At 43.4% G+C, this 26,890-nt stretch overlaps 1 protein-coding gene across 4 annotated transcripts in view; it reads right to left on the reverse strand.

Annotated features, from left to right (window-relative positions):
• Positions 1 to 859: 859 nt before the first annotated feature.
• zranb1b (zinc finger, RAN-binding domain containing 1b) overlaps positions 860 to 26,890 on the reverse strand; it is a 132,232-nt gene continuing 106,201 nt past the window's right edge. For all 4 annotated transcript variants that reach the window (XM_072479249.1, XM_072479247.1, XM_072479245.1 and 1 more), the window contains 3 exons: positions 6,735 to 6,864; positions 3,605 to 3,834; positions 860 to 2,372 (listed from right to left, as the gene is read on the reverse strand). In XM_072479249.1, coding sequence (XP_072335350.1) covers positions 2,154 to 2,372; positions 3,605 to 3,834; positions 6,735 to 6,864 — 579 coding nt within the window. In that variant the 3' untranslated portion in view covers positions 860 to 2,153. The remainder of the gene's footprint in view (positions 2,373 to 3,604; positions 3,835 to 6,734; positions 6,865 to 26,890) is intronic.

Raw genomic sequence — 26,890 nt, forward strand, 5'->3', positions numbered from 1 at the left:
AAGGGGGTGGTTGGAAGTTATGCTTTACAATTAAATGTTCCCATTTCTTCCTGCCCTCCTGTGCAGAGAACAGAATGATGGCATCATTAAATCAGCAGCACTTACAACACTTAAATTTGGCTGGTCACTTCCTTTTTCATTGAAGGAAAAACTGATGCAAGTGAAATTATAAATATGCAAGTAAATTCCCTACCCAAATGAGATAAAATACCTATTGAAAATAACATACATTTCTAAAGGCCTCATACCGCCTCTCTTTCACCACAGGACAGATACTGAAAATGCACATACTCCCTTACCATGTGTATGGAGTATTAATGTAAATATTCCACTTGTGGCCCAAACTGGTCCAGATGAATTTCTTTTTAATACTCAGTGATTTCCCAATGCACATTATATTTCAAATTTAAAAAATGAAAGCACTTAAATTGTAAAATAATACCTTTAAAGGGCATTTCCCTCACATTGCATTTGCAATCCAGTTATCCTCACCAGTCTTGCATTTAAAACTTTAGATGGATGCCTCACGTGAAGATATTGGGGTGTACACAGGTCTCAATGTGAGCGAATATTAATGCATAACAGTCACAGGGAGGTCAAATGCATGCCTGAGAACAAATGCATGGTGTATCTAAACTCAACGGAATTACATTATGCACCAATACCTTAAAGCCATACAAGGAAATTAAATTCAAATCCAAGGTGGTGTCTTGAATAATTTTCATTAAACATTTCTTTAAAAATCACACTCCCAATTTTGGAATTATTTTGTACCTAAAGCATGCTTTGCTTACATTTCCAAATTTACCTTCTGAAACGGAAAATTGTAATTTCCTTCATAAAATAACTCATCTAAATATTTCACATCAATGTAGTTTAATTTGTCTAGCTGCTGACGTGACAAGTACTGAACATCAGGGATTACATAGAAAACTCAATTTGCATAAGATGCCTAGAATGTTACCAAGAGAAAGTATTTCTTGTAAAGTTCAAAAGTGTACTGATAGAATTATAAAATTTCAGTGAGACACATGCAACTGCAATATAATAACGTTGTTAAGTGGAAACCTTTGGCTTAGCAGTGGTGCACAGCATTTGCATAGACAAAAAAAAGTCAACAGCACATTCAGCAACATTTTCACAGCAAGAGTATGTATTTGTGCAACATGAAATTCTTCATCGGGATTGAGTAAACAATCAACAAAATCCACACAATTGGTTCTCAACTTAATTTTATGGGGAACAAATACCTCATGTCTCCAGGTCACTTTAAATAAATAGGCTTATCAGAATAGAATTACTGCCAGAGTTCAGGGTCTAAACTAGATTTGTAGTAGTGAACAATAGTGAAGAGAGAGCGTGTATAACCTCTGCAAACTCAAATAATTTGCCGACTCCATACTATATAGAGTTCCTCTTTTTTTAAATCCGAAACAAAGACAATACTTTGGTGAACACTTTCCAAACACAACCCAACATCTCTATTTTGTTCCTTAGATTTTACTTCATTATATTATTCAGTCCTAATGCGTTTTAGAGAATACCCGTGCACTTGTTCTCATGATGGTTTGTTTGCCATCCATGATGCCCCTTTTTCTTCAAAACCCAGTACACAGCCTGTAACATGTCCCTCAGCAACATAATTTGGCATAAAATTCTCTCTCAAAAGAACACATGCACAAGTATCTTGAAAACATTGACAAAGACTGTAAATGGCTATAATAAAATAAATCTAAAAGGAACAAACCGGAATCTAAAACGAGGAGGTTTTTTTAAGTGCCCTTGCTAGGAAACCAATATAAATTCAATTATGTTTAGATGCTGGTATAGTTCTTTCCCTGTTACACAAGTTCTTACACAACCACATGCAGTACATTTATAGCTAAGGATGTACAATTTTTTTTTTTTGGGGGGGAAAGCTTTTTCTCTTAACATTAAAGTAAATTTAGTATTCATAGTTTATTGTTGTCCACCACGCCAGTTCTGATTCCAACTTGGCAAAACACATCAGCCTTTTTTGTTGCCAAAGATCAGACCTCAAACGTGACTTCTATTTGGTATCCAAACTTTCCATGATGCACGACAAGCCAGAAGAGTCCAATCTGCAGGCTTCTTAGCAAAGTAATGCCCATGACTCCATCAGATACCTAGCATCATTCATCATCCTCCTCCTCATCTTCCTCACCATCTGAAAGAGAAGTGCATGGTCGTATCTGCCGATAACGATCTAACCATTTCTCCACCATTTGTGTAACCAATGGGTGGTTGCGCCGACGGGAGCTCCTTTGCTGTGCAACGAGAACTCCACCCTCTGTGACACAACAGTCAAGCCATTCTCTTAGCAGCTTCTCCTGCTGGTCCTCGTTACCAATCTGTGGAAAAGAAAATTTCAGCTATTTCAATCAATTTATAACCAACAACAATAGGGTTGCCAATGGTGCCTTGACTCACTCATCAAGACTCAAAGCTGATGCAAGAAAATACTACATATAATGAGGTTTCATGTCCAAGTGACACCACCCGTTTACTTAATTATAAACTTTGGTAAACTTCTAATATTAAACAAAAATTAACAAACTAATTGATTTAACTCATGTTTTTTCTCAATAGCCTTTTCCGGTTATGCCACCAAATTTGTGACCTGATCCAGAGTCAGGTCAATCACCTTTACAGTTCAGTTAGATTTTTGAAAATCTTTTCACCCTGTTCTGGTTAACCAAATATCCCATTTAGAGAAGGAAAAGTTGTTCCTACTTTCAAAATAGAGGGAATAGGGATGTTAAAAATGTGAACATTTCAAATTAATAAAATGATCCAATAAGTGGAATATTTTGTTAGAAAAGACTGAAATTAAAGTTAAAGTGTCAATGCAAACTAGTTACTTAATTTAACCTTGACTTTGATTATTGCAGTAAAGTTGTTCCAGAATGAATATCAATTAGTTGGTTGTTTCTCGAGCATCAAAATTTATGCATCTCAAATGCACTGTGCCTACATTGTCAATATCACTCAGTTTAAAATCACCTTCACTTAATGATTGTTCAAGATTCCCCATTAAAAAAACCAAATAGTCTATTGTTCACCAACTGAATCCCATAAATAGTTATATTTACAACAATTCAACTCAAAAAGAACACAACACATGAGTAATTGCAGAAATTGAAGTTAAATTTCAGGATTATCTAAAGCATTTTAAAACTAATGACCTGAGTTAACAAAAATTGGGGGGGGGGGGGGGGGGAATGGAATGTATGACAACGGAGTATTAAAACAACCACCAAACCTACGTGGGCAGCACGGTAGCACAGTGGTTAGCACAGTTGCTTCACAGCACCAGGGACCCGGGTTCAATTTCCTGCTTGATTACTGTCTGTACGGAGTCTGCACGTTCTCCCAGTGTCTGCTGAGTTTCCTCCAGGCGTTCCAGGGTCCTCCCACAAGTCCCAAAAGAAGTGCTTGTTAGATGAATTGAACATTCTGAATTCTCCCTCAGTGTACCCGAACAGGCACCGGAGTAGGTAGCTAGGGGATTTTCACAGTAACTCATTGCAGTGTTAATGTAAACCTACTTGTGACACTAATAAAGATTCTGATTATTATGTACCTCATGAGCCGAAAGGAAGTGTATGTGCAGTAGCTTCCTCTCACTGTCCACCAGTGGCAAGAAGGTAATGTTGACATCATCATCTGTATTTAGGTTGGCGCCAGCACCTCGATTGTCATAGCCAACATTTTCCATAGCGACCAGTGCAGAGAAATGGCCCCTTGTATACCCCAGAGCTATAGGGCTTTTCCAACAGAAACTCTGCTCCCATAGCAAAGGTAAGTACACCCCTGTGGAGGAGGAGAGTCATATTAGTAGACAAACATCAACCGTAATCGAATAAGCTCCTTCATAATATAGGACTAACTAGTTTATAAAACTATTCATTCATACTGCTGTTTTTGACCACTGGATAACATTTTCTATTCTTCATTATAACCATGCATTTATACAGCCACTAAAACCTTTGCTCATCTGAAGAATTTTAGGGTACATCATCTATTCCTATTTCCATCACAATGTGCATCATTGCCTTCCTCATAATATACACATTTGGAAATCATTTGCAAATAATAAATAGCATTTGCAATTTACAAACATTCCCCCCATTCATCTTTTCAAAGTGCTCTTACAGAGCTGAAAGAATTCTCTCGACACAGTCAAATTCTTAACAGGCAGGGTGGTGCTGGAAGGGAAGGATGCAAAAATAACTAGATGATTACAATCAGGCTAAATAAGCCAAAATTTCAGCCCTCATTTTGTGAATCTTTCCTACTCATCTGTTCTCACTGGGCTAAACTACATGTTTGTCAAATCTTCTGCTCTGGCCTGGACAAACAACTTGCTTGAAATCTTTGTTCTACAGAATTGATGAAAATATTAATAGCATCCAAACTACCAACCACCCATTTCAAAAATGTTGATTAATAGAAGAACACGTGTGCATAGTAAAAGTAAAAGATATTGATTTGCACATGAATTAAGCATTAAACAAAGCAATTATCCAAGTGCTCTGCAAAAATTGCAAGGGACATTGGAAGGAAATATATGAAGAAGCCATTCAGATTTTCAAGCCTGCTTCACCATTCAATATGATCATGGTTGATCTGGTTGTGCGCTCAACTCCACTTTCCTGTCTGCAGACCCCCCCACCCCCGGCTCTATTGTTCATCAAAAATCTGTCTAATGCTGCCTTCAATAAATTCTTTGCCTCTAGGGAAGATAATTCCACATACTAACGACCCTCAAATACATTCTCATCAGTCTTAACTGTGACCCCAACATTTAGTCTCCCCATGATTGGAAACATCCTCACGGTATCTACCCTGTCAAGATCACTCAGGATATGTTTCAATAAGATCACCCCCTCATTCTTCTAAACTCCAATGGGTATAGGATCAACCTGCTCAACCTTTCTTCATAGGATAACTCCTTTTCTGTATTGTTTCCAACACAATTATACCCTTTTTCAAATAAGGAGACCAAAACTGTACACAATATTCCAGATGTGGTCTCACCTATTCCCTATACAGCTGCAGTAAAACGTACCTACTTTTATATTCCATTCCCCTTGCAATAAGTGGCAACACTGCTTTCTTAATCACTTGCTGTACCTGTGTTTACTTCTTGTGAGTCGTGTATCAGGACTCCCGGATCTCCGTGTCAAAGAACAAAGAAAAGTACAGCACAGGAACAGGCCCTTCAGCCCTCCAAGCCCGTGCTGACTATGCTGCCCGACTAAACTACAATCTTAAAGAACAAAGAAAAGTACAGAAGTACAGAATGTCGAGATCTGCAACTGCCCATCATTGTCAAATCTTTGCCCAATCAATCTATCTATATCCCTTTGCAGACTTTCTGCCTCATCTTAACAACTTACTCACCAACCTATCTTGGTTTCATCTGCAAATTTAGTCACCATACATTCGGTCCCTTCAGCCAAATCATTGATGTACATTGTAAACAGTCGAGATCCAAGTACATCTTTCTGCCCACTAAACCTGACAACCTAAATATACAACCTATTACAGTACAGACTAATCCTACTGTCCTTTTGTATTACAAAGTCAGATCATCCAGTATTACAAACATTTAATTAATCATCAACTTGGCATATTTCTGGGTTTTTTTTTTAACCTCTGCTCCATTCTTTGGAAATTACTTTGGAGTTGGGAGTTGTCTACTTTTGCAAATTAGTGAGGGGGTGTGAATAACGGAAAATTATGTGCTGAGGTCTCAAAAGGGAGCCTCGAGGCAAAATCTGAGCAAGAGCTTGGTCGAAAAGCCAGTACAGTCATCCTCACTATTTAATGCTACCCTAAATTTGGAGCTTTTTCAGGACTCTCCCAATTGTTGGCAACAATGATATTGCCAGTGATGGGGGTGGATTGGTTTTACTTTAGAAGAAAGCTGCATAGACCTACTGTCCTGCAACAGAACTGTTAAACTGCACCCAGTTCCCTCTTTATTTATCCTTTTCTGAATCCAACTAACAATAGGCAATCCAAGAATCCAACTAACAACAGACAATCTAAGGATTCAGACTGATCAGCTGTACAGGGCAATTTTTAAAATATTGCCACAATTGTGGTTCTATATATACTAGAAGATTAGTTGATCTTAAATCACTGTTCCACATAAACCAACATTTTGCATGCAGCAATTTTGTCAAATATTTGTTTGTTCAAAACAGTTTATTCTTCAAACAAATATTTCTTACCAATTGAGACATTTAAGAGACAGTTAGTAATTCACAAGTTTCAGTTAATCCCATCTACTTAAAAATCTAACTTCTAGGCACAACTACCACCATTGCACAGCAAAAAAAACATTCCTTTGAACACCTATGCATGCTACGTCTGAGAATGCACGAAGAGCTGGTGAGCAGGATTTCCTCCCAAGCAATGCAAATTTTCCAGATACTGTACACTTGGGTAAGCAGGAATGAAAAATTGATTAGTGACCCACTCCACTACTTTTACAGTCTCAAGAATCATCCAGCAACACTTCAACATCAGTCTCTCAATGGTAGAAATCTAATTTGAGTCAGAAGGTGTTGAATTCAAGCCCCACTCTAGAGACTGAAGCACATAATCAAAGCTGCTCTACTTTAAAAAAAGTTCTGACATGCTTCAAGCTGTTCTCAGAATAGGTCCGGACACGTTGACTTTGACATTTTAAAATTTCTTACCTTGAAATCGTGTGTACCCTAGAGTCTCACCACGAAAACTCTTGTAGTACTTCACTCCGTAGACTATAATTGGTCGGCGAAGAATGTGAGCTAGAACGAAGATGTGAGTCTGCTCTAGACTGGCTCCAGGCTGAAATGAGTCAACATGATGCAATTTATGTTAAACCTTCAAATCAAAAGTTAGTTTCTCACATATTCATTTTAGATTAAAATATAGATTTAAGCACTGAAATAACTGAGTGTGGTGAAACATTACGATAATCCAGTTTCAATCACAACCCTATGCAGATATAATATCCACATTTCTCTGAGGGTTCTTGAGTTTTAAAAATAACCTTTTTCTTGCTTGGCAGTTCCTCTATCTAGAGCAGGAAGCAGCATCATCACTCTTGCAACAAACATATACTAAATATAAATTTACGCCATCAGCAAACATTACTTGTTGGTAATCTATTGAGGATTATTTTTGTAGTGGTTATGTCACACATCTAATCCTTAGTGACCACGTCATCATGATTCAATTGCATGAAGTGTCCAAGCTGTCAGCAACACCTGTTTTGAACTGAAAACCTTCCATTGACAGCAACACATGGCAACAGGCCAGACATCATTTCAGTCATTTAAAATAACACTGCAGTATTAAATGGACACTTGGGGCAGCAGAAAGATCACAAAATTAACAGCCTTGTTTTGGAAATCAGATGGTAGCGGCTTGGATCCTATCCAATATCAACGGTCATGAGCAACCTGTACTCAATGGATGCCTCTAGTACAAGACAACCGTAACTTTTTATTTGTGGTTTAAGATGCCATCAGCCACTTGAAAAAAATGCCAGAATCGTTCCAAACAATTTACCGCAAGTTATAGAATGCAATTCATATTGAATTCCTATAAGTTTTTAGTGAGTACCATGCATCAACTGGGGATGTCATTCAAGAATGGGGCAGCACGGTAACACAAGAGGATAGCACTGTGGCTTCACAGCGCCAGGGTCCCAGGTTTAATTCCCCGCTGGGTCACTGTCTGTGCGGAGTCTGCACGTTCTCTCCGTGTAGGCGTGGGTTTCCTCCAGGTGCTCTGGTTTCCTCCAGGTGCTCTGGTTTCCTCCCACAGTCCAAAGACATGCAGGTTAGGTGGATAGACCATGATAAATTGCCCGTAGTGACCAAAAAGGTTAGGAGGGGTTATTGGGTTACGGGGATAGGCTTAAGTGGGGCGGTGCAGACTCGATGGGCCGAATGGCCTCCTTCTGCACTGTATGTACTACGTTCTATGCAAGACACCTGATGTGAATAAATAAAATGAAAACAAAGCTGCTCCTCCAAGTTAACACTGTAGAAAGTAGCCACAAATTTATTTTGAGGTAGGTCACTTAGCAAAATAATATATTAACTCATCATTACTTGGTAGTCACATCAAGGTTTCCATTATATTGCATAAGAATAAATTCTTAATTAGTCTTTGGAACTGCAAATTATTCCTCACCATACCTTCCATAACCTTTGGCATGAATGCAGCATGGCTTTTAATGGCACATCATTTGCTGCTAAAGTAACAAAGCTAATGACATCCACTGTTTTTAAAAGCAAATGCTACAATAACTTGAGAAAGTATTAGTTTGCAAACATCTGCTTCACCACTGAATGGCATCAAATTTCTGTACTTGGACAGTAGATAAGGACTAAACCCACCACAAGTTATGTTTTGCTATTTCAAGTTCAAGCACCTTCTAATGACATGATTGTTGTTAATGACTGCTGCTAAGCAACCTCACAATCACTGAAAATTAACTACTGCAAGTGTGAATCATATCTTTCAGGTATTGAGAGTTTTAAAAATGAAAAATTTCAAATTCATTTTTGAATTGGCTTTTGCTTCTTTTTTCCTCTGTCTTAATTCAAATTTTGATTTTATTTTTCAGTAAACTTTCCCTCACCTTTCTCAACCTGCCTGCAGCCTTTGAAACAGTTAACTACACCATCCGCCTCCCAGTTGTGTGGGAATTCTCACCTGGTTAAATTCTTACCTATCTACTTGCAGCCAGAGAATCACTTGCAATGGCTTTTCTTCCTGCTCCTGCACCTTTACCTCTGGTGTTTCTCGAGGATCTATTCTTGGTCCCCTCCCATTTATATGCCGTCTCTCGGCGATATCGCCCAAAGGCACAGTATTACTTTTCACAAGTATGCGGACAATACCCAGTTCTATCTCACCATCATTTCTCTTGTCCTCCATTATTGCAAAATTATCAGACCGTTTATCCAATATCTAGGAATGAATGAATAGAAATTTCCTCAAATTAAATGTTGAAAAGATTGTAACCATTGTTTACAGTTCCTTTTCTAATTCTATTCCTTAGCTACTAACACTGTCCCTCTCCCAGTAGTCTGTCTGTTCACAGTCTTGGTGTCAAACCTGATCCCGAGGTGAGCTTCCAATCTCATCGTCCATCACTAAGACAGTCTTCCACCTTTCCGACTTTGCTAAAACTCTCATTTATGCCTTCATTATCTCTAGACATTATTATTCCAATGCATTGTTGATTTCTCTCTCACTCTACACTTTCATCCAAAATTCCACTGCCTTCGTCTTAACTCGCCCCCAAGTTCCATTGCCATTTTAACCCGTTCTTGCTGGCCTACAATGGCTGCCATCGATGGTAGTTTCATGGTCACCTTTTTGCTGCCTTTTTAATTCCAGAATTTATTAATTGAACTTAATGTCCACCAGCTGCCATACGAGTTTAAACCCACATCGTCAAAGCATTAGCCGGAGCCTCTGGATTGCTCGCCCAGTAACATTACCATTACACCACCATCTTCCTAGGGGAACAATGGTAGGGGTTTGTGGTATCAGGTATGACAGGAATGATCAGATTAGAGAAGAGGAAGCTATAGCTACTGAAGAGCCACTCAAGACAAAATAATGGACAGATTAATAACACAACAGGCAGAGAAATGCCTAGTGTAGACGAGGCAAACAAGTCGACCTACCATTCCTGGAAAAACTGAGTTATCTTGTACGTCGCAGATTACAGTACTGATTCCATGGCCTAAACAGCTGTAATATTCTATGATTTTATTACATTACAACCAAAAAAAGTACTCAACACAAAAATAAAAAGTGAGCATAAGGATTTGGCTAATTAATTATTCTTCCATTAGAACAGGTGACAAGTGTACAATATTTTCAATGCTTATACAGCAAAAGGAAAGAAGCAACAGAACCATAAAAGAGTTCTTATTTAGGTCATGATACAAGTTGAAAGCTTGAAATAAAGGAAGTGTTTACCATGTCCCACAAAAAACGCCGACAGGGTTAATGCTCGCAAAGTTAAAATATAGATTAGATTAGTGAGAAGACTGAAATATTGTTTAAGTATTAACTGACCAATTAATACTAAAACTACCCTGATATGCCATGGTTAAATCACAAAAGAATCCTTCTTTAAGGCTTAGCTCCATTAACAAGCCAGCATTAAATTTAACGAAGAATATCACTGTAGAGGTACAGTTTTTTCGATATTAATGTTTATATTAAAAAATATATTTTTATTTTAAATTATTAAATAATACAGCAAACCCGAACACGATGCAAACTATACCCAATCGATCCCCAGTCCACGCACCTGCCCCCACAACCACCACCACCTCAGCCCCAATAAAGAAAGCAAAACTTTAACAAAAAAACAAAGATAACCCCTTTGGAGCAGTGTCCTACTTGTCATGGCTAAAGAGCTGGAATTATGCTCGTCAGTTGATGCTGAGGAGTAAAGGTAGAAATCTAGGGGAACGGAATCTCACCAGATGAGATTGAAACCCTGCAAGGTGGGCTACCATTGAAGCCATCTGAATTGGAGCAAATTCCATGAAAAGATCCCCGAAAGTGAAGATTGGAAACTCTGGTGAGAAAGACGAAGTTTCAGTGGGATTGATTGACTTAGTGTTACTGATATCTGGGTGGAATCTGTTTTGGTCGCATCCATTGTTTACTGTGCAGTGTGGTGTGTTCCACCAGTTTGCTTCTTAATTCACATGTACCTCATATTGACTCTGCATGTTAGAGCGCAGGATAGATATTGTAAATAGTTTTATCTTCTGAGCATGTAACGCTTAAGTTTTGTTTGTTCAAAACCTGTGGAATCGGTGGCTTTCTTCACTGAACAAATGTGTTAAATCTCAAACTTTGATGACTTTAAGCAAAATATTATTGATTCTTAACCAGATCCTACAAACATGTTGGAGGTCTGGCCCAAGAACATAACATGCTCCAACTACCTCAATGATCAACTTAAACCTCAGAACGTAACAGAAAGTGAAATAAAGGCAGTGGTTTGTAGTACAAACTGTACCTCAATTTGTGATATTTCATACTTCGTCATTAATTACATGCCTGGCGCTGTGGTTGTATTTTTTAAAGTCTCAGATAAATAAAACTAGGCATAAACCCAAGTGCCTACCATAGCCCAAATTATAAACACATTTATCAGGCAACAAAAAGCAAAATAATGGTTTTTAAAAGTCCACCAACATAGTGTGAAAGTCGAGTAGCAGTGGACCATTTTATGCCACATTCAACTTAAATAACAAGAAATCGCCACTGATTTCAGGACGTTTTCAAAAAAAAAAAAAATGCAACGTTATGGTAAAGCACAGAAAACTAAACATCAAAACAATCCACTGAATAACTGGAAAAGAAACTGCCAATATTTTTACAAACAATTATTTTCTACTCTAACCTGAAATTCTCAATCTATTCACATAAACGTGAAGATGATTTAACTGAATCTTCATCTAGATTGAAAGTCTATTTCCAAATGCAAATATTTGAACATATATTTTAAACAAATATTGACATAACTGATTAGTGAGATTTTTAGCTGGCTGCAGTTATTCAAAACTCCTGTCATAATCATGTTATTAAAGAGCAATTTGAAAAATGTTAAGATAGCACTCACAGCAAGAATGCCAACTAAAGTATTTGAAACACTGCTCCATTGTTTGGAGAGTTGTTCAGAATTGGTACATTTTTCATGATGTCCTTGGATGAACTGCAATCCTCTGCTATCCATTGCACTTCTCATTCCTTACGTACAGGATGCTATGAAACATCATCCAGTGTTCTAGGCAGTTTCTGAAAGCAATTTGTAACGAACAGGACGAGAGACTCACAGTTTATCTAGCCCCACTCTTCCACAGGTCGCATCATTCGCTTAAAAGTTTAATTCACCCACTAAAATTATTTACCCGCATTGCTGTTAGACCCAGAATAAAAAAGATTTTAACAGGCTTCGTTCAATAAACTCAGATTCATTATAAAACTTCCTTTGTGAAAACAAGTTGCAAGAACTGGTACACATACAATTGTACTCTGGAAATATAACTACCCATCACTTTTTTTTAATAAATACCCATAGCACACACTCACAAAGAAAGGATGTGCAAGAGCCGGGCTTTAGAAGACAGGCTTCATAAAATAATGGATAAAGTTCTCAGGGTTTTGATTCTGTCGATTTGGAGCTCCCTTGTGTGAAAATGGGTCGCTGGTCCCAGTAAATGTTTGGGGGTTTTCACCAATGGAGCTTTGGGGGGGGGGGAGAATTTAGAGCTGGGAAAATTCTTCTCACCTCGGCCTTTTGGATTTCCCAATGCAGTCAAGTTGTAGTCATGAGGATTATTTAGCTGCAGGCTGATAACCACACACAAATAACCACACACAAATTTCAGGCAAGGCAGGTAGAGGACGCATTAGACAGCCTTCCCTCTCAGCTTATTCCCCAAGTCGCTGAATTCAATAACAACAGGTCCAAAACCTAAAGCTTGCCTGCATGTGTGATTTCCAGTATGTAAATACAAGATTCCTTTTTAAGAAAGTTCTACTTCACGGTGGGATATGTCATTTATTATTGAAATGTCTAACCTGGCACAGATTTTGTATTGTCTTCTTTCGTGATTTATCTTTTACGGGTGTTATTAAGATATTTTATAAATGTTTAATGTGTACAGTTTTTATTAAGATAAAAAAGAGGCCAGTGAAAGCACTGGAAATATTTGATAAAGGAAGTAATGAGGAAGAACTTGTCTTTATGGTACTTTTCATGATCTCAGGACTTCCTGAAGTGTTTTCAAGCCAAAAGAAAATTTGAAGCATGATCAAGCAAGATGATGTGGGAAAATGCAGCATCAATTTGCACATAGCAACATCCCATAAACCAGGTAATCTGTTTCAATGATGTTTCAATGAGTCCAAAGATGTGCATGTTAGGTGGATTGGCCATGATAAATTGCCCTTAGTGTCCAAAATTGCCCTTAGTGTTGGGTGGGGTTGCTGGGTTATGGGTATAGGGTGAAGGTGTTGACCTTGGGTAGGGTGCTCTTTCCAAGAGCCGGTGCAGACTCGATGGGCCGAATGGCCTCCTTCTGCACTGTAAACTCTATGATAACTAGCCTTTGCCACTTTTTCTCCATCAATTAAAAAAACAGCCTGACATAATCATGCTCACCGTGTATCACACCACCATCACCATCCCTGTCCTGCTGACAGGATAACAGTGGGTATATAGTTGGGAATTCTCCACATCTGTAGACCCCATGAAGTCTATGGCATCAGATCAAACGTGGACAAGAATATTTCCTGCTGTCTTTGTGGAGATTAAATTGCATCTCCACGTTGAGGGTACCCTCCATCGATTTGTGTGGCACTACCACAATGCTAAAATGGATAGATTTTGAATAGATCCAGCATCTCAAAATGGGGTATCCACAAGGCGTTGTGGGTCATCAGCCGCAGCGGATTATTTTAAACAACCAGTGTGTAACTTCATGGCCTGACATAACCCCACACTACTATCAGCATCAAACTGGAGGATCAACGAAGAGTGCAGAGGGCATGCCAGGAGCAGCATCAGTCATACCTAAAAATGAGATGTCAACCTGGTGAGCTACAGCATAGAAATACTTGTATGCCTGAGTGAAAGAAGCATGCAACATAAACATCTCACAATCACCAAATCAGATCTAAACTCTGCAGCCCAGCCATATCTAGCCTTGAATGGTGGTGGACAATTAGCTACCTGGAGGAGAAGGCTCCACAAATATCTTCATGCTCAATGATGGGGTAGCCCAACACCAGTTAAAAGATACGGCTGAAACATTTGCAACAGTCTGCAGGCAGAAGTGCTGAGTGGATGATGCATCTCGGCCTACTCCAGAGGCCTCCAGCATCACAGATGCCAGTCTTCAGTCAATTTGATTTACTCCATGTGATATCAAAAAGTGGCTGAATAGAATGGATACAGCAAAGGCCCTTACAATATTCCGGCAATAGTACTGTTGGATTATGCTCCAGAACTAATTGCATCCTTAACCAAATTGTTCCAGTACAGTTATAGTACTGGCATCTACCTGGAAATGTGGGAAATTGCCTGGGTATGTCCTATCCGCAAAAAGCATGACAAATCCAACCTAGTTACCATCGTCAGTCTTCTCTCGATCATCAGAAAAGTGGTGGATGGGGTCGTCGACAATGCTATCATCTGGCACTTACTCAGCAATAACTTACTAACGCTCAGTTTGGGCTCCACCAGGACCACTCAGCTTCTGACCTCATTTTAACCCGAGTCCAAATGTGGACAAAGATCTGAACTCAAAAGGTGAGTTTAGAGCAACGCCCCTTGACAGAAAGTTGGTTGTGGTTGTTGGAGGTCAATCTCAGTCCAGGATATTGTTGCTGGAGCTCTCTCTTTCCACAGGAGGGATGTGATAGCACTGGAAAGGGTGCAGAGGAGGCTTAACAGGATGTTGCCTGGGTTGGAGAATTACAGTAATGAAGAGGGATTTTATAGACTGGGTTGTTTTCCTTGGAGCAGAGGAGACTTGGGGGGGGGGGGGGGGGGAAAGAGAGAAGAGAGAGGGAGAGAGACAGAGAGAGAGAGAAACATGATTGATATGGATATGGGCGCACAGTGGTTAGCACTGCTGCCTCACCGCTCCAGGGACCCGGCTTCAATTCTGGCCTCGGGTGACTGTTGTGCAGTTTGCACTTCCTCCCCATGTCTGCGTGGGTTTCCTCCGGGTGCTCCGGTTTCCTCCCACAGTCCAAGATGTGCTGGTTAGGTGGATTAGCTATGCTAAATTGCCCGAGTGTAAAAATGATAGGTTGGGTTACGGGGATAGGATGGAGGTGTGGGCTTAAGTATGGTGCTCTTTCCAAGGGCCGGTGCAGACTCGATGAGCCAAATGGCCTCCTTCTGCACTGTTGATTCCATGATAATTAAAGTGATTGCAGTGCAGCACGGCAGCATTGTGGATAGCACAATTGCTTCACAGCTCCAGGGTCCCAGGTTCGATTCCGGCTTGGGTCACTGTCTGTGCGGAGTCTGCACTTCCTCCCGGTGTGTGCATGGGTTTCCTCCGGGTGCTCCGGTTTCCTCCCACAGTCCAAAGATGTGCAGGTTTGATGGATTGGCCACGCTAAATTGCCCTTAGTGTCCAAATTTGCCCTTAGTGTTGGGTGGGGGTGTTGACCTTGGGTAGGGTGCTCTTTCCAAGAGCTGGTGCAGACTCGATGGGCCGAATGGCCTCCTTCTGCGCTGTTGATTCTATGATAAGCACATAGCTCAGTCCCACTCAAGTACCATGCTAGTCAGATGATTTATTGAATAAAGGCAGGCTTGTTCCCAGTCCAAGGTGACCTTATGACTTTCTTCAAAAAAATTCAAGTGTCCCAAAAATAGTGTTCTTCCGTATTTTTAAAGAAAAATATAGTTTTGACGAATATAATTTGCACAAATTATCCTATAATTAGGTTCAAGGCTTTTAAATTACAATCTTGTCTCCTGTTCTCAATTCAGAAATACATCCATCCAAATGACATTGCTTTGGTCAAGGGAGTCGAGATATAATTTCCCCCTAGTCCCACCTCTTAGAGAAGAAATATTTTAAACCCTCAAGTACTGCGATTTTTTAAGAAAAAGACACAAGACAGGCCGTCATTAATTTAACTTACAAAATAAAAGGTTGTTTTCTTAACACCCATAATTGTAAACACAACAGCACTCATTTATTCACACAAGCCACACACACACATAAATGAAAAGATGATTACAAAAGATGTAACATACACTTAAGTTTCCAATAGATTCCGAAAATCAATGTTCCAGTCAGTTCTCGAGATGGTAACTGGGCATGTTGCAGGACTGAGGATCCTCTCTTCCTGAACTGGACAATGGATATTGAAAGTTTCTAGCAATGAATGCACAGTGGCATACTCCATGCCAAGGCTTTACCAGTTGAAGTTGTAGTTGAGCTCCTGTAGTGAAGATGTAATCCACAGCTAAAGAACTGCTCCGCTTCTCTGCCAGTGAGTGAATTTATCAGCAGAGATCTTTTTCTGGTTGAGATGTCTTCCGTCTGTAAACTTTGTACTCTAGTCTTCCTACCCCGACAAATTAGTAGGGTGTTTTCTTACCACAGGCTAGCTTCAGTTATGTAACCACAATATAGGTGTTCCCATCATCAACACAAATGGTTTGATGAGCTAAGTAATTGCCACACATTTTAGGTAATGTTTAAAATCCTCATCAACATTTCAGTTATGAATAGCCTCCAATATCTTTATTTGCATTTCCATCTCCAGGAGACCAGCAGGTCTATCAGTCTTGTTATTCTAAGTCACTTTTAATAGAAATGGAGGAGGGATAGTCAGCACCTGGTAGGGTAGTGTGCATTTTAAGAGTCTTCCCAGAGACATGAATTAGATCCACTGTTTGTAGAGAAAACACAAAAGGTCACCGGACCCCTGGAGTCCAGCTTGTCAAGATAAATTTCCCATATTCCATGCTGCTTTTTAAAAAACAAAATGGCTGTCTTCTTCATAAAATGCTTTTATGACGGGGGGGGGGGGGGTGGAACAACCCCAAAATCATGACCAAAATAAATGCATTAATACCCAACAAATCTACTTGCGGTAAAAGTTAGTTATAATTCCATGTCTATTTTTATATTGCAAGTTCTTCTGTTTTATAATAACTATTCTATTCAGTAGGCAGCACGGTGGCATAGTGGTTAGCACTGAGACTACGGTGCTGAGGAGCCGGCTTTCGAATCCCAGCCCCAGGTCACTGTGTGTGGAGTTTGCACATTCTCCCTGTGTCTGCATGGGTTTCACCCCCACAACCCAAAGATGTGCAGGATAGGTGGATTGGCCATGCTAAATTGCCCCCTAATTGGAAAAAAATTGATTGGCTACTCTAAATTTATTTTTTAAAAACTATTCTATTCAGAAAGACTCATGCATAAAATCAATTATTAATGTGAATTCCTAGATTCCAGTCAGATTGCAAAAGCCATTCCCTCGATAATTAACTGGACAGGATTAAATAGATGATGTTTTCAGCTTTATTTGTTAAAACAAAAACAATTAAACTTGCAGCTCAAAAAGATCTCATTTTAAGTTGGATGCATAGAGCTCCACTGTATTTAGTATCCATTCGAAATAATTAGATTGCAATTTCAGTGCAAAATTACACAACCAAAAATAAATCTACCTGAAAGATCTTTGTAGAAACCTTTGCTGGCTAGAAGCTAAATATTGGAAAGAGTGAATACTTTGTGGTTCGGACACCGGGGCGGAGGGAGGCTCAGGGGTTACCGATCCAGTCAGCAGGAAGTCCAAAGATGTGCAGGTTAGGTGGATTGGCTATGATAAATTGCCCTTAGTGTCCAAAGTTCCCCTTAATGTTGGGTGGGGTTACTGGGTTATGGGGATAGGGTGGAGGTGTTGATCTTGGGTAGGGTGCTCTTTCCAAGAGCCGGAGCAGACTCGCTGGGCCGAATGGCCTCCTTCTGGACTATAAAAAATATTCTAAGTAATTTCCGGTATCCAGGGGTCCAGATAGCAAAGAACTGGGGGAAACTCCAGAGGTTGAACTATACATATCTGGTGGGGAAGATCAAAACAGACTTCTGTTGGTGCCAAAGAAACACTCAACTGATCCGGTGACACATGAAAATTTGGAGGCAGTTCCATCAACATTTCAATTTGAAGGCTGCCTCAAGGCTAGCTCCCATCTATGAAAACCAGTTATACAAGCCTGCTAGGCCATATGTGAGGTTTAGGGAGTGGAAGGAGGGGGTTGGAGAGTAGTGGGAGATTTATTTTTAGAAGGTCGGTTTGCTAGCCTGGAGGAGCTGATTAAGAAATATGGGCTTACGGGTGCTGATAGGTTCAGGTATCTCCAGGTGCATAGCGAGGTTAAAAAGCCCAGCCTTCCCGGTCAAGCAGCCTGCTACCTTGCTCGAGCAGATTTTGTTCTCCTTGGGGTTGGACGCATATAACAGCGGATAGAGGGGGAAGAGACGGGCTCAGTCGAGGGAGTAACGGCAAAGTAGGTAGAAGAGTTAGGGCCAATTTTGGAGGAAGAGATTTGGAGCGAGGCACTGAGGAGGGTGAACGCGACCTTGTCCTGTGAGAAGCCGAGTCTCATTCAGCTAAAAGTAGTGTTTTGAGCACACCTCACGAAAGCTAGAATGAGCCGGTTTTTCGATGGGGTGGAGGATAGATGCGATTGTTGTTCGAGGGGGCCGGCACACCATGTGCACGTGTTCTGATCATGCTCAAAGCTGGTGGGCTTCAGGAGGTCCTTATCTGACACCATGTGGCAATCCTGTACACTGGGTTGGAGCAGTGGTCACTGGTGGCAATTTTTGGGTTTTGGATGTGCCGGATCCGGCTCCTGATGGGAGCAGGGTAGACGTTCTGGCCTTTGCTTCGCTTGTGGCAAGGAGGTGGATCCTCTTCAGCTGGAGGTCGACTACACCACCAAGCATCGTGATGTGGCGGATGACCTGATGGAATTTTTACACCTCAAGACGGTCAAGTTCACCGTGAGAGGGTTTTACTGTAGAGGTCAGTCATTTATATAATGTACTTTAAAGAGTTAGTTACTGACTTCCGGTTGCGGCGATGACTAGCTAGCCGCACGTTTCGGCGGCTCCAGCTCCAACGGACCTTCGGGCTCTTTTAAGAGCCCCAACCGGAAATTTTCGCGCGACGAAACCCGGTGTGGGGTGAGTGAATAGGGAGTCCCTCCCCAACGGAAGAGGAAAATATCGGCGGTGGCGGCTGCAGCACGAGGAATCCTCGACGATAGGGACAGAAAGGGAGAAGACACAAGATGGCGGCGGAGAAAGCCCAGGCGGCATGGGGGCCCGAGCAGGACGAATTCTTGAGACGGTGTGTGGAGCTACTAAAGAGGGAGGTGCTGACCCCGATGTTACAGGCAATTGAGGGGCTCAAGGAGGCACAAAGGACCCATGAGACAGAGCTCCGCGTGGTGGAGCAGAAGGTGACGGATAATGAGGACGAGATCCTGGGCCTGGCGGTCAAAACACAGACGCACGAGGCGCTCCACAAAAAGTGCATTGATAGGATTGAGGCACTAGAAAACAGAGCGCGAAGGAAGAACCTTCGGATACTGGGTCTCCCCGAGGGAGTGGAAGGAGCGGATTGCGGGGCTTATGTAAGCACGATGCTAAGCTCGTTGATGGGAGCTGAGGCCCCTGCGGGCCCCTTAGAGGTGGAGGGGGCACATTGGATCCCGGCGAGAAGACCAAAAGCGGGAGAACCACCTAGGGCGACAATCGTGCGATTTCACCGCCTTAAAGATAGAGAAGAGGTCCTGAGATGGGCTAAAAAAGTACGGAGTAGCAGATGGGAGAATGCAGTGGTACGGGTGTACCAGGATTGGAGTGCGGAGGTGGCGAGAAGGAGGGCGAGTTTTAACCGAGCCAAGGAGGTGTTACACAAAAAGGTGAAGTTCGGGATGCTGCAGCCGGCACGACTATGGGTCACGTACCAGGAGAGACATCACTATTTCGAAACGGCGGAAGAAGCATGGACCTTTATTAAAGAGAAATTGGGACTTCCGGGTGCGGCGATGACCAGCTGAGTCGCACGTTTCGGCAGCTCCCGGTGGAACGGACTTTTGGGCTCTTAATAAGAGCCCCAACGGCAATTTTAACGGCTAAAAGTACTGTGCGGTGAACCAGAAGGGAATCCCCCCCTGGATACGGATGAAAAAAGGAGAAGAAGGTGGCCAGATTGCGGTGGGTCCTTTAGAGCAGCGGCAAGGAAGGCAAGCAAAAACCAAGATGGCGTTGGAAGGTGGCAGTTTAATATGGGGCCCTGAACAACACGAGTTTTTGAAACGCTGCGTGGAAGAACTCAAAAAGGAAATGAAGAAGGAGCTGTTGGCCCCGATATTACAGGCGATCGAAGGGCTAAAGGAGGAGCAAAAGACCCAGGAGCGGGAGCTTCGGGTCGTGAAGGCAAAGGCTGCCGAGAATGAGGACGACATACAGGGCCTGGTGGTGAAGACGGAGATGCACGAGGCACACCATAAACGATGTGTGGAAAGGCTGGAGGCGCTGGAGAACAACGCAAGGAGGAACAACCTAAGGATTCTTGGTCTTCCTGAAGATGCGGAGGGAGCGGACGTCGTGGCATGTGTGAGCACGATGCTGCACTCGTTAATGGGAGCGGAGGCCCCGGCGGGTCCGCTGGAGGTGGAGGGAGCATACCGAGTGATGGCGCGAGGACCGAGAGCAAGAGAAATTCCTAGAGCCATAGTGGTGAGATTCCTCCATTTTAAGGATAGAGAGATGGTCCTTAGATGGGCAAAGAAAACTCGGAGCAGTAAGTGGGAGAACGCGGTGATCCGCGTATACCAAGACTGGAGTGCGGAGGTGGCGAGAAGGAGGGCGAGCTTTAATCAGGCCAAGGCGGTGCTTCACAAAAAGATGATAAAATTCGGAATTCTGCAACCGGCAAGACTGTGGGTCACATATCAAGGGAGGCACCACTACTTTGAGACGGCGGATGAGGCGTGGACTTTTATCGTGGAAGAAAAATTGGAATGAGCGGGTTATTAAAAAAAGAACGTTTGAAACAAAGTGGTGGGGCGAGTATGGGGGGCGAAGAGGGGGGTAAAAAGGGGGGAAAGAGGAGTTTTATGTTATTAATCCTGCGATGTGGTAACTTTTCTCTCTTCCACAGGAGGTGGTGGGGGGGAGGAAAGGAGGTGGAAGAGATGGGGCGTTGGCCATTGGGGGCAGGGCCAAGGGGGAAGCGCGGGCTCGGTTCCCGCGCTATGATAATCATGGCGGGAATAGGGAAGCAGGAAGGAGGGGGCGTCGCACGGTGCGAGCCGAGGTCACGGGGGGGGAAGCCGAGGTCGGCCAGAGTTTGCTGACTTCTGGGAGCAACATGGGGGGTGTAACTACGCTAGTGGGGGATCTAGCGGGGGGGGGGGAATTATTGGGCTGCTGCTGCTGGGGAGAGGGGGGAGCTGGGATGGGGTGGGATGGGCGGGCGGGGCACCGCCTGGGGGGGACACAGACAGAGTTGTCATCTCTGGTTTGTTGCCGGTGCCACGTGATAGCGAGGCTAGGAATAGGGAGAGAGTGCAGTTGAACACGTGGCTGTAGGAATGGTGTAGGAGGGAGGGCTTCAGGTATTTGGATAATTGGAGCGCATTCTGGGGAAGGTGGGACCTGTACAAGCAGGACGGGTTGCATCTGAACCAGAGGGCACCAATATCCTGGGAGGGAGGTTTGCTAGTACTCTTCGGAGGGTTTAAACTAATTTGGCAGGGGACTGGGAACCGGATTTGTAGTCCAGCAACTAAGGTAGCCGATATTCAGGACGCCAAAGCATGTAATGAGGCAGTGGGGAAGGGAACACTCACAAAGGAGAGTATTTGCAGGCACGGAGATGGGTTGAAGTGTGTATACTTCAACGCAAGAAGCATCAGGAATAAGGTGGGTGAACTTAAGGCATGGATCGGTACTTGGGACTACGATGTGGTGGCCATCACGGAAACTTGGATAGAAGAGGGGCAGAAATGGTTGTTGGAGGTCCCAGGTTATAGATGTTTCAATAAGATTAGGGAGGGTGGTAAAAGAGGTGGGGGGGTGGCATTATTAATTCGAGATAGTATAACAGCTGCAGAAAGGCAGTTCGAGGAGTATCACCCTATTGAGGTAGTATGGGTTGAAGTCAGAAATAGGAAAGGAGCAGTCACCTTGTTAGGAGTTTTCTATAGGCCCCCAATAGTAGCAGAGATGTGGAGGAACAGATTGGGAAACAGATTTTGGAAAGGTGCAGAAGTCATAGGGTAGTAGTCATGGGCGACTTCAACTTCCCAAATATTGAGTGGAAACTCTTTAGATCAAATAGTTTGGATGGGGTGGTGTTTGTGCAGTGTGTCCAGGAAGCTTTTCTAACACAGTATGTAGATTGTCCGACCAGAGGAGGGGCAATATTGGATTTAGTACTGGGTAATGAACCAGGGCAAGTGATAGATTTGTTAGTGGGGGAGCATTTTGGAGATAGTGACCACAATTCTGTGACTTTCACTTTAGTAATGGAGAGGGATAGGTACGTGCAACAGGGCAAGGTTTACAATTGGGGGAAGGGTAAATACGATGTTGTCAGACAAGAATTGAAGTGCATAAGTTGGGAACATAGGCTGGCAGGGAAGGACACAAGTGAAATGTGGAACTTGTTCAAGGAACAGGTGCTACGTGTCCTTGATATGTATGTCCCTCTCAGGCAGGGAAGAGATGGTCGAGTGAGGGAACCATGGTTGACAAGAGAGGTTGAATGTCTTGTTAAGAGAAAAAAGGTGACTTATGTAAGGCTGAGGAAACAAGGTTCAGACAGGGCATTGAAGGGATACAAGATAGCCAGGAGGGAACTGAAGAAAGGGATTAGGAGAGCTAAGAGAGGGCATGAACAATCTTTGGCGGGTAGGATCAAGGAAAACCCCAAGGCCTTTTACACATATGTGAGAAATATGAGAATGACTAGAGCGAGGGTAGGTCCGATCAAGGACAGTAGCGGGAGATTGTGTATTGAGTCTGAAGAGATAGGAGAGGTCTTGAATGAGTACTTTTCTTCTGTATTTACAAATGAGAAGGGCGATATTGTTGGAGAGGACAGTGTGAAACAGATTGGTAAGCTCGAGGAAATACTTGTTAGGAAGGAAGATGTGTTGGGCATTTTGAAAAACTTGAGGATAGACAAGTCCCCCGGGCCTGATGGGATATATCCAAGGATTCTATGGGAAGCAAGAGATGAAATTGCAGAGCCGTTGGCAATTATCTTTTCGTCCTCACTGTCAACAGGGGTGGTACCAGGGGATTGGAGAGTGGCGAATGTCGTGCCCCTGTTCAAAAAAGGAACTAGGGATAACCCTGGGAATTACAGGCCAGTTAGTCTTACTTCGGTGGTAGGCAAAGTAATGGAAAGGGTACTGAAGGATAGGATTTCTGAGCATCTGGAAAGACACTGCTTGATTAGGGATAGTCAGTACGGATTTGTGCGGGGTAGGTCTTGCCTTACAAATATTATTGAATTCTTTGAGGAGGTGACCAAGCATGTGGATGAAGGTAAAGCAGTGGATGTAGTGTACATGGATTTTAGTAAGGCATTTGATAAAGTTCCCCATGGTAGGCTTCTGCACAAAGCAAGGAGGCATGGGATAGTGGGAAATTTGGCCAGTTGGATAACGAACTGGCTAACCGATAGAAGTCAGAGAGTGGTGGTGGATGGCAAATATTCAGCCTGGAGCCCAGTTACCAGTGGTGTACCGCAGGGATCAGTTCTGGGTCCTCTGCTGTTTGTGATTTTCATTAATGACTTGGATGAGGGAGTTGAAGGGTGGGTCAGTAAATTTGCAGACGATACGAAGATTGGTGGAGTTGTGGATAGTAAGGAGGGCTGTTGTCGGCTGCAAAGAGACATAGATAGGATGCAGAGCTGGGCTGAGATGTGGCAGATGGAGTTTAACCCTGAAAAGTGTGAGGTTGTCCATTTTGGAAGGACAAATATGAATGCGGAATACAGGGTTAACGGTAGAGTTCTTGGCATTGTGGAGGAGCAGAGAGACCTTGGGGTCTATGTTCATACATCTTTGAAAGTTGCCACTCAAGTGGATAGAGCTGTGAAGAAGGCCTATGGTGTGCTCGCGTTCATTAACAGAGGGATTGAATTTAAGAGCCGTGAGGTGATGATGCAGCTGTCCAAAACTTTGGTAAGGCCACATTTGGAGTACTGTGTACAGTTCTGGTCGCCTCATTTTAGGAAGGATGTGGAAGCTCTGGAAAAGGTGCAAAGAAGATTTACCAGGATGTTGCCTGGAATGGAGAGTAGGTCTTACGAGGAAAGGTTGAGGGTGCTAGGCCTTTTCTCATTAGAGCGGAGAAGGATGAGGGGGGCCTTGATAGAGGTTTATAAGATGATCAGGGGAATAGATAGAGTAGACAGTCAGAGACTTTTTCCCCAGGTGGAACACACCATTACAAGGGGACATAAATTTAAGGTGAAAGGTGGAAGATATAGGAGGGATATCAGAGGTAGGTTCTTTACCCAGAGAGTAGTGGGGGCATGGAATGCACTGCCTGTGGAAGTAGTTGAGTCGGAAACATTAGGGACCTTCAAGCAGCTGTTGGATAGGTACATGGATTACGGGAAAATGATATAGTGTAGATTTATTTGTTCTTAAGGGCAGCACGGTAGCATTGTGGATAGCACAATTGCTTCACAGATCCATGGTCCCAGGTTCGATTCCGGCTTGGGTCATTGTCTGTGCGGAGTCTGCACGTCCTCCCCGTGTCTGCGTGGGTTTCCTCCGGGTACTCCGGTTTCCTCCCACAGTCCAAAGATGTGCGGGTTAGGTGAATTGGCCAATGATAAATTGCCCTTAATGTCCAAATTGCCCTTGGTGTTGGGTGGAGGTGTTGAGTTTGGGTAGGGTGCTCTTTCCAAGAGCTGGTGCAGACTCAAAGGGCCGAATGGCCTCCTTCTGCACTGTAAATTCAATGATAATCTATGATTAATCTAGGACAAAGGTTCGGCACAACATCGTGGGCCGAAGGGCCTGTTCTGTGCTGTATTTTCTATGTTCTATGTACGCGAAGGTTGGGTGGGGCAGGTGTTCCATTCGGGGCTAGATGCGAAAAACAGGGGGGTGGCTATATTAGTGGGGAAGCGGGTAATGTTTGAGGCAAAGACTATAGTGGTGGATAGCGGGGGCAGATACGTGATGGTGAGTGGCAAACTACAGGGGGAGACAGTGGTTTTGGTAAACGTATATGCCCCAAACTGGGATGATGCCAATTTTATGAGGCGTATGCTAGGACACATCCCGGACCTAGAGGTGGGAAAGTTGGTAATGGGGGGAGATTTCAATACGGTGTTGGAACCAGGGCTGGACAGGTCGAGGTCCAGGACTGGAAGGAGGCCGGCAGCAGCCAAGGCGCTTAAAGATTTTATGGAGCAGATGGGAGGAGTAGACCCATGGAGATTTAGCAGACCTAGGAGTAAGGAGTTTTCGTTTTTCTCCTATGTCCACAAAGTCTATTCGCGAATAGACTTTTTTGTTTAGGGAAGGGCATTGATCCCGAAGGTGAGGGGAACGGAGTATACGGCTATAGCCATTTCGGATCACGCTCCACATTGGGTGGACTTGGAGATAGGGGAGGGATCAGAAGGGCGCCCACCCTGGAGAATGGACATGGGACTAATGGCAGATGAGGGGGTGTGTCTAAGGGTGAGGGGGTGCATTGAAAAGTACTTGGAACTCAATGATAATGGGGAGGTCCAGGTGGGAGTGGTCTGGGAGGCGCTGAAGGCGGTGGTTAGAGAGGAGCTGATATCAATAAGGGCACATAAAGGAAAGCTGGAGAGTAGGGAACAGGAGCCGTTGCTGCAAGAACTTCTGAGGGTGGACAGGCAATATGCGGAGGCACCGGAGGAGGGATTGTACAGGGAAAGGCAAAGGCTACACGTAGAATTTGACTTGCTGACAACGGGTACTGCAGAGGCACAGTGGAGGAAGGCACAGGGTGTACAGAACGAATATGGGGAGAAGGCGAGCAGGTTGCTGGCCCACCAATTGAGGAAAAGGGGAGCAGCGAGGGAAATAGGGGGAGTGAGGGATGAGGAAGGAGAGATAGAGCAGGGAGCGGAGAGAGTGAATGGAGTGTTCAAGGCATTTTATAAAAAATTATACGAAGCTCAACCCCCGGATGGGAGGGAGAGAATGATGGGCTTTCTGGACCAGCTGGAATTTTCCAAGGTGGAGGAGCAGGAAAGGGTGGGACTGGGAGCACAGATTGAAATAGAGGAAGTAGTGAAAGGAATTAGGAGCATGCAGGCGGGGAAGGCTCCGGGACCGGATGGATTCCTAGTTGAATTTTACAGGAAATATGTGGACTTGCTCGCCCCGCTACTGATGAGGACCTTTAATGAGGCAAAGGAAAGGGGACAGCTGCCCCCGACTATGTCTGAGGCAACGATATCGCTTCTCCTAAAGAAGGAAAAGGACCCGCTGCAATGCAGGTCCTATAGACCTATTTCCCTCCTAAATGTAGACACTAAGATTCTGGCCAAGGTAATGGCAATGAGGATAGAGGATTGTGTCCAGAGGGTGGTCCATGAGGACCAAACTGGGTTTGTGAAGGGGAGACAGCTGAATACGAATATACGGAGGCTGCTAGGGGTAATGATGATGCCCCCACCAGAGGGGGAAGCGGAGATAGTGGTGGCGATGGATGCCGAGAAAGCATTTGATAGAGTGGAGTGGGATTATTTGTGGGAGGTGCTGAGGAGATTTGGTTTTGGAGATGAGTATGTTGGATGGGTGCAGCTGTTGTATAGGGCCCCAGTGGCGAGTGTGGTCACGAATGGACGGGGATCTGCATACTTTTGGCTCCATAGAGGGACAAGGCAGGGATGTCCTCTGTCCCCATTATTGTTTGCACTGGCGATTGAGCCCCTGGCAATAGCATTGAGGGGTTCCAAGAAGTGGAGGGGAGTACTTAGAGGAGGAGAAGAACACCGGGTATCTCTGTATGCGGATGATTTGTTGTTATATGTAGCGGACCCGGGGGAGGGGATGCCAGAGATAATGCAGACACTTCGGGAGTTTGGAGAATTCTCAGGATATAAACTGAACATGGGGAAAAGGGAGTTGTTTGTGGTGCATCCAGGGGAGCAGAGCAGAGAAATAGAGGACTTTCCGCTGAGGAAGGTAACAAGGGACTTTCATTACTTGGGGATCCAGATAGCCAAGAATTGGGGTACATTGCAG

The sequence above is a fragment of the Scyliorhinus torazame genome, chromosome 16 (assembly GCF_047496885.1).
Source record: "Scyliorhinus torazame isolate Kashiwa2021f chromosome 16, sScyTor2.1, whole genome shotgun sequence".
NCBI classification, from domain to species: domain Eukaryota; kingdom Metazoa; phylum Chordata; class Chondrichthyes; order Carcharhiniformes; family Scyliorhinidae; genus Scyliorhinus; species Scyliorhinus torazame.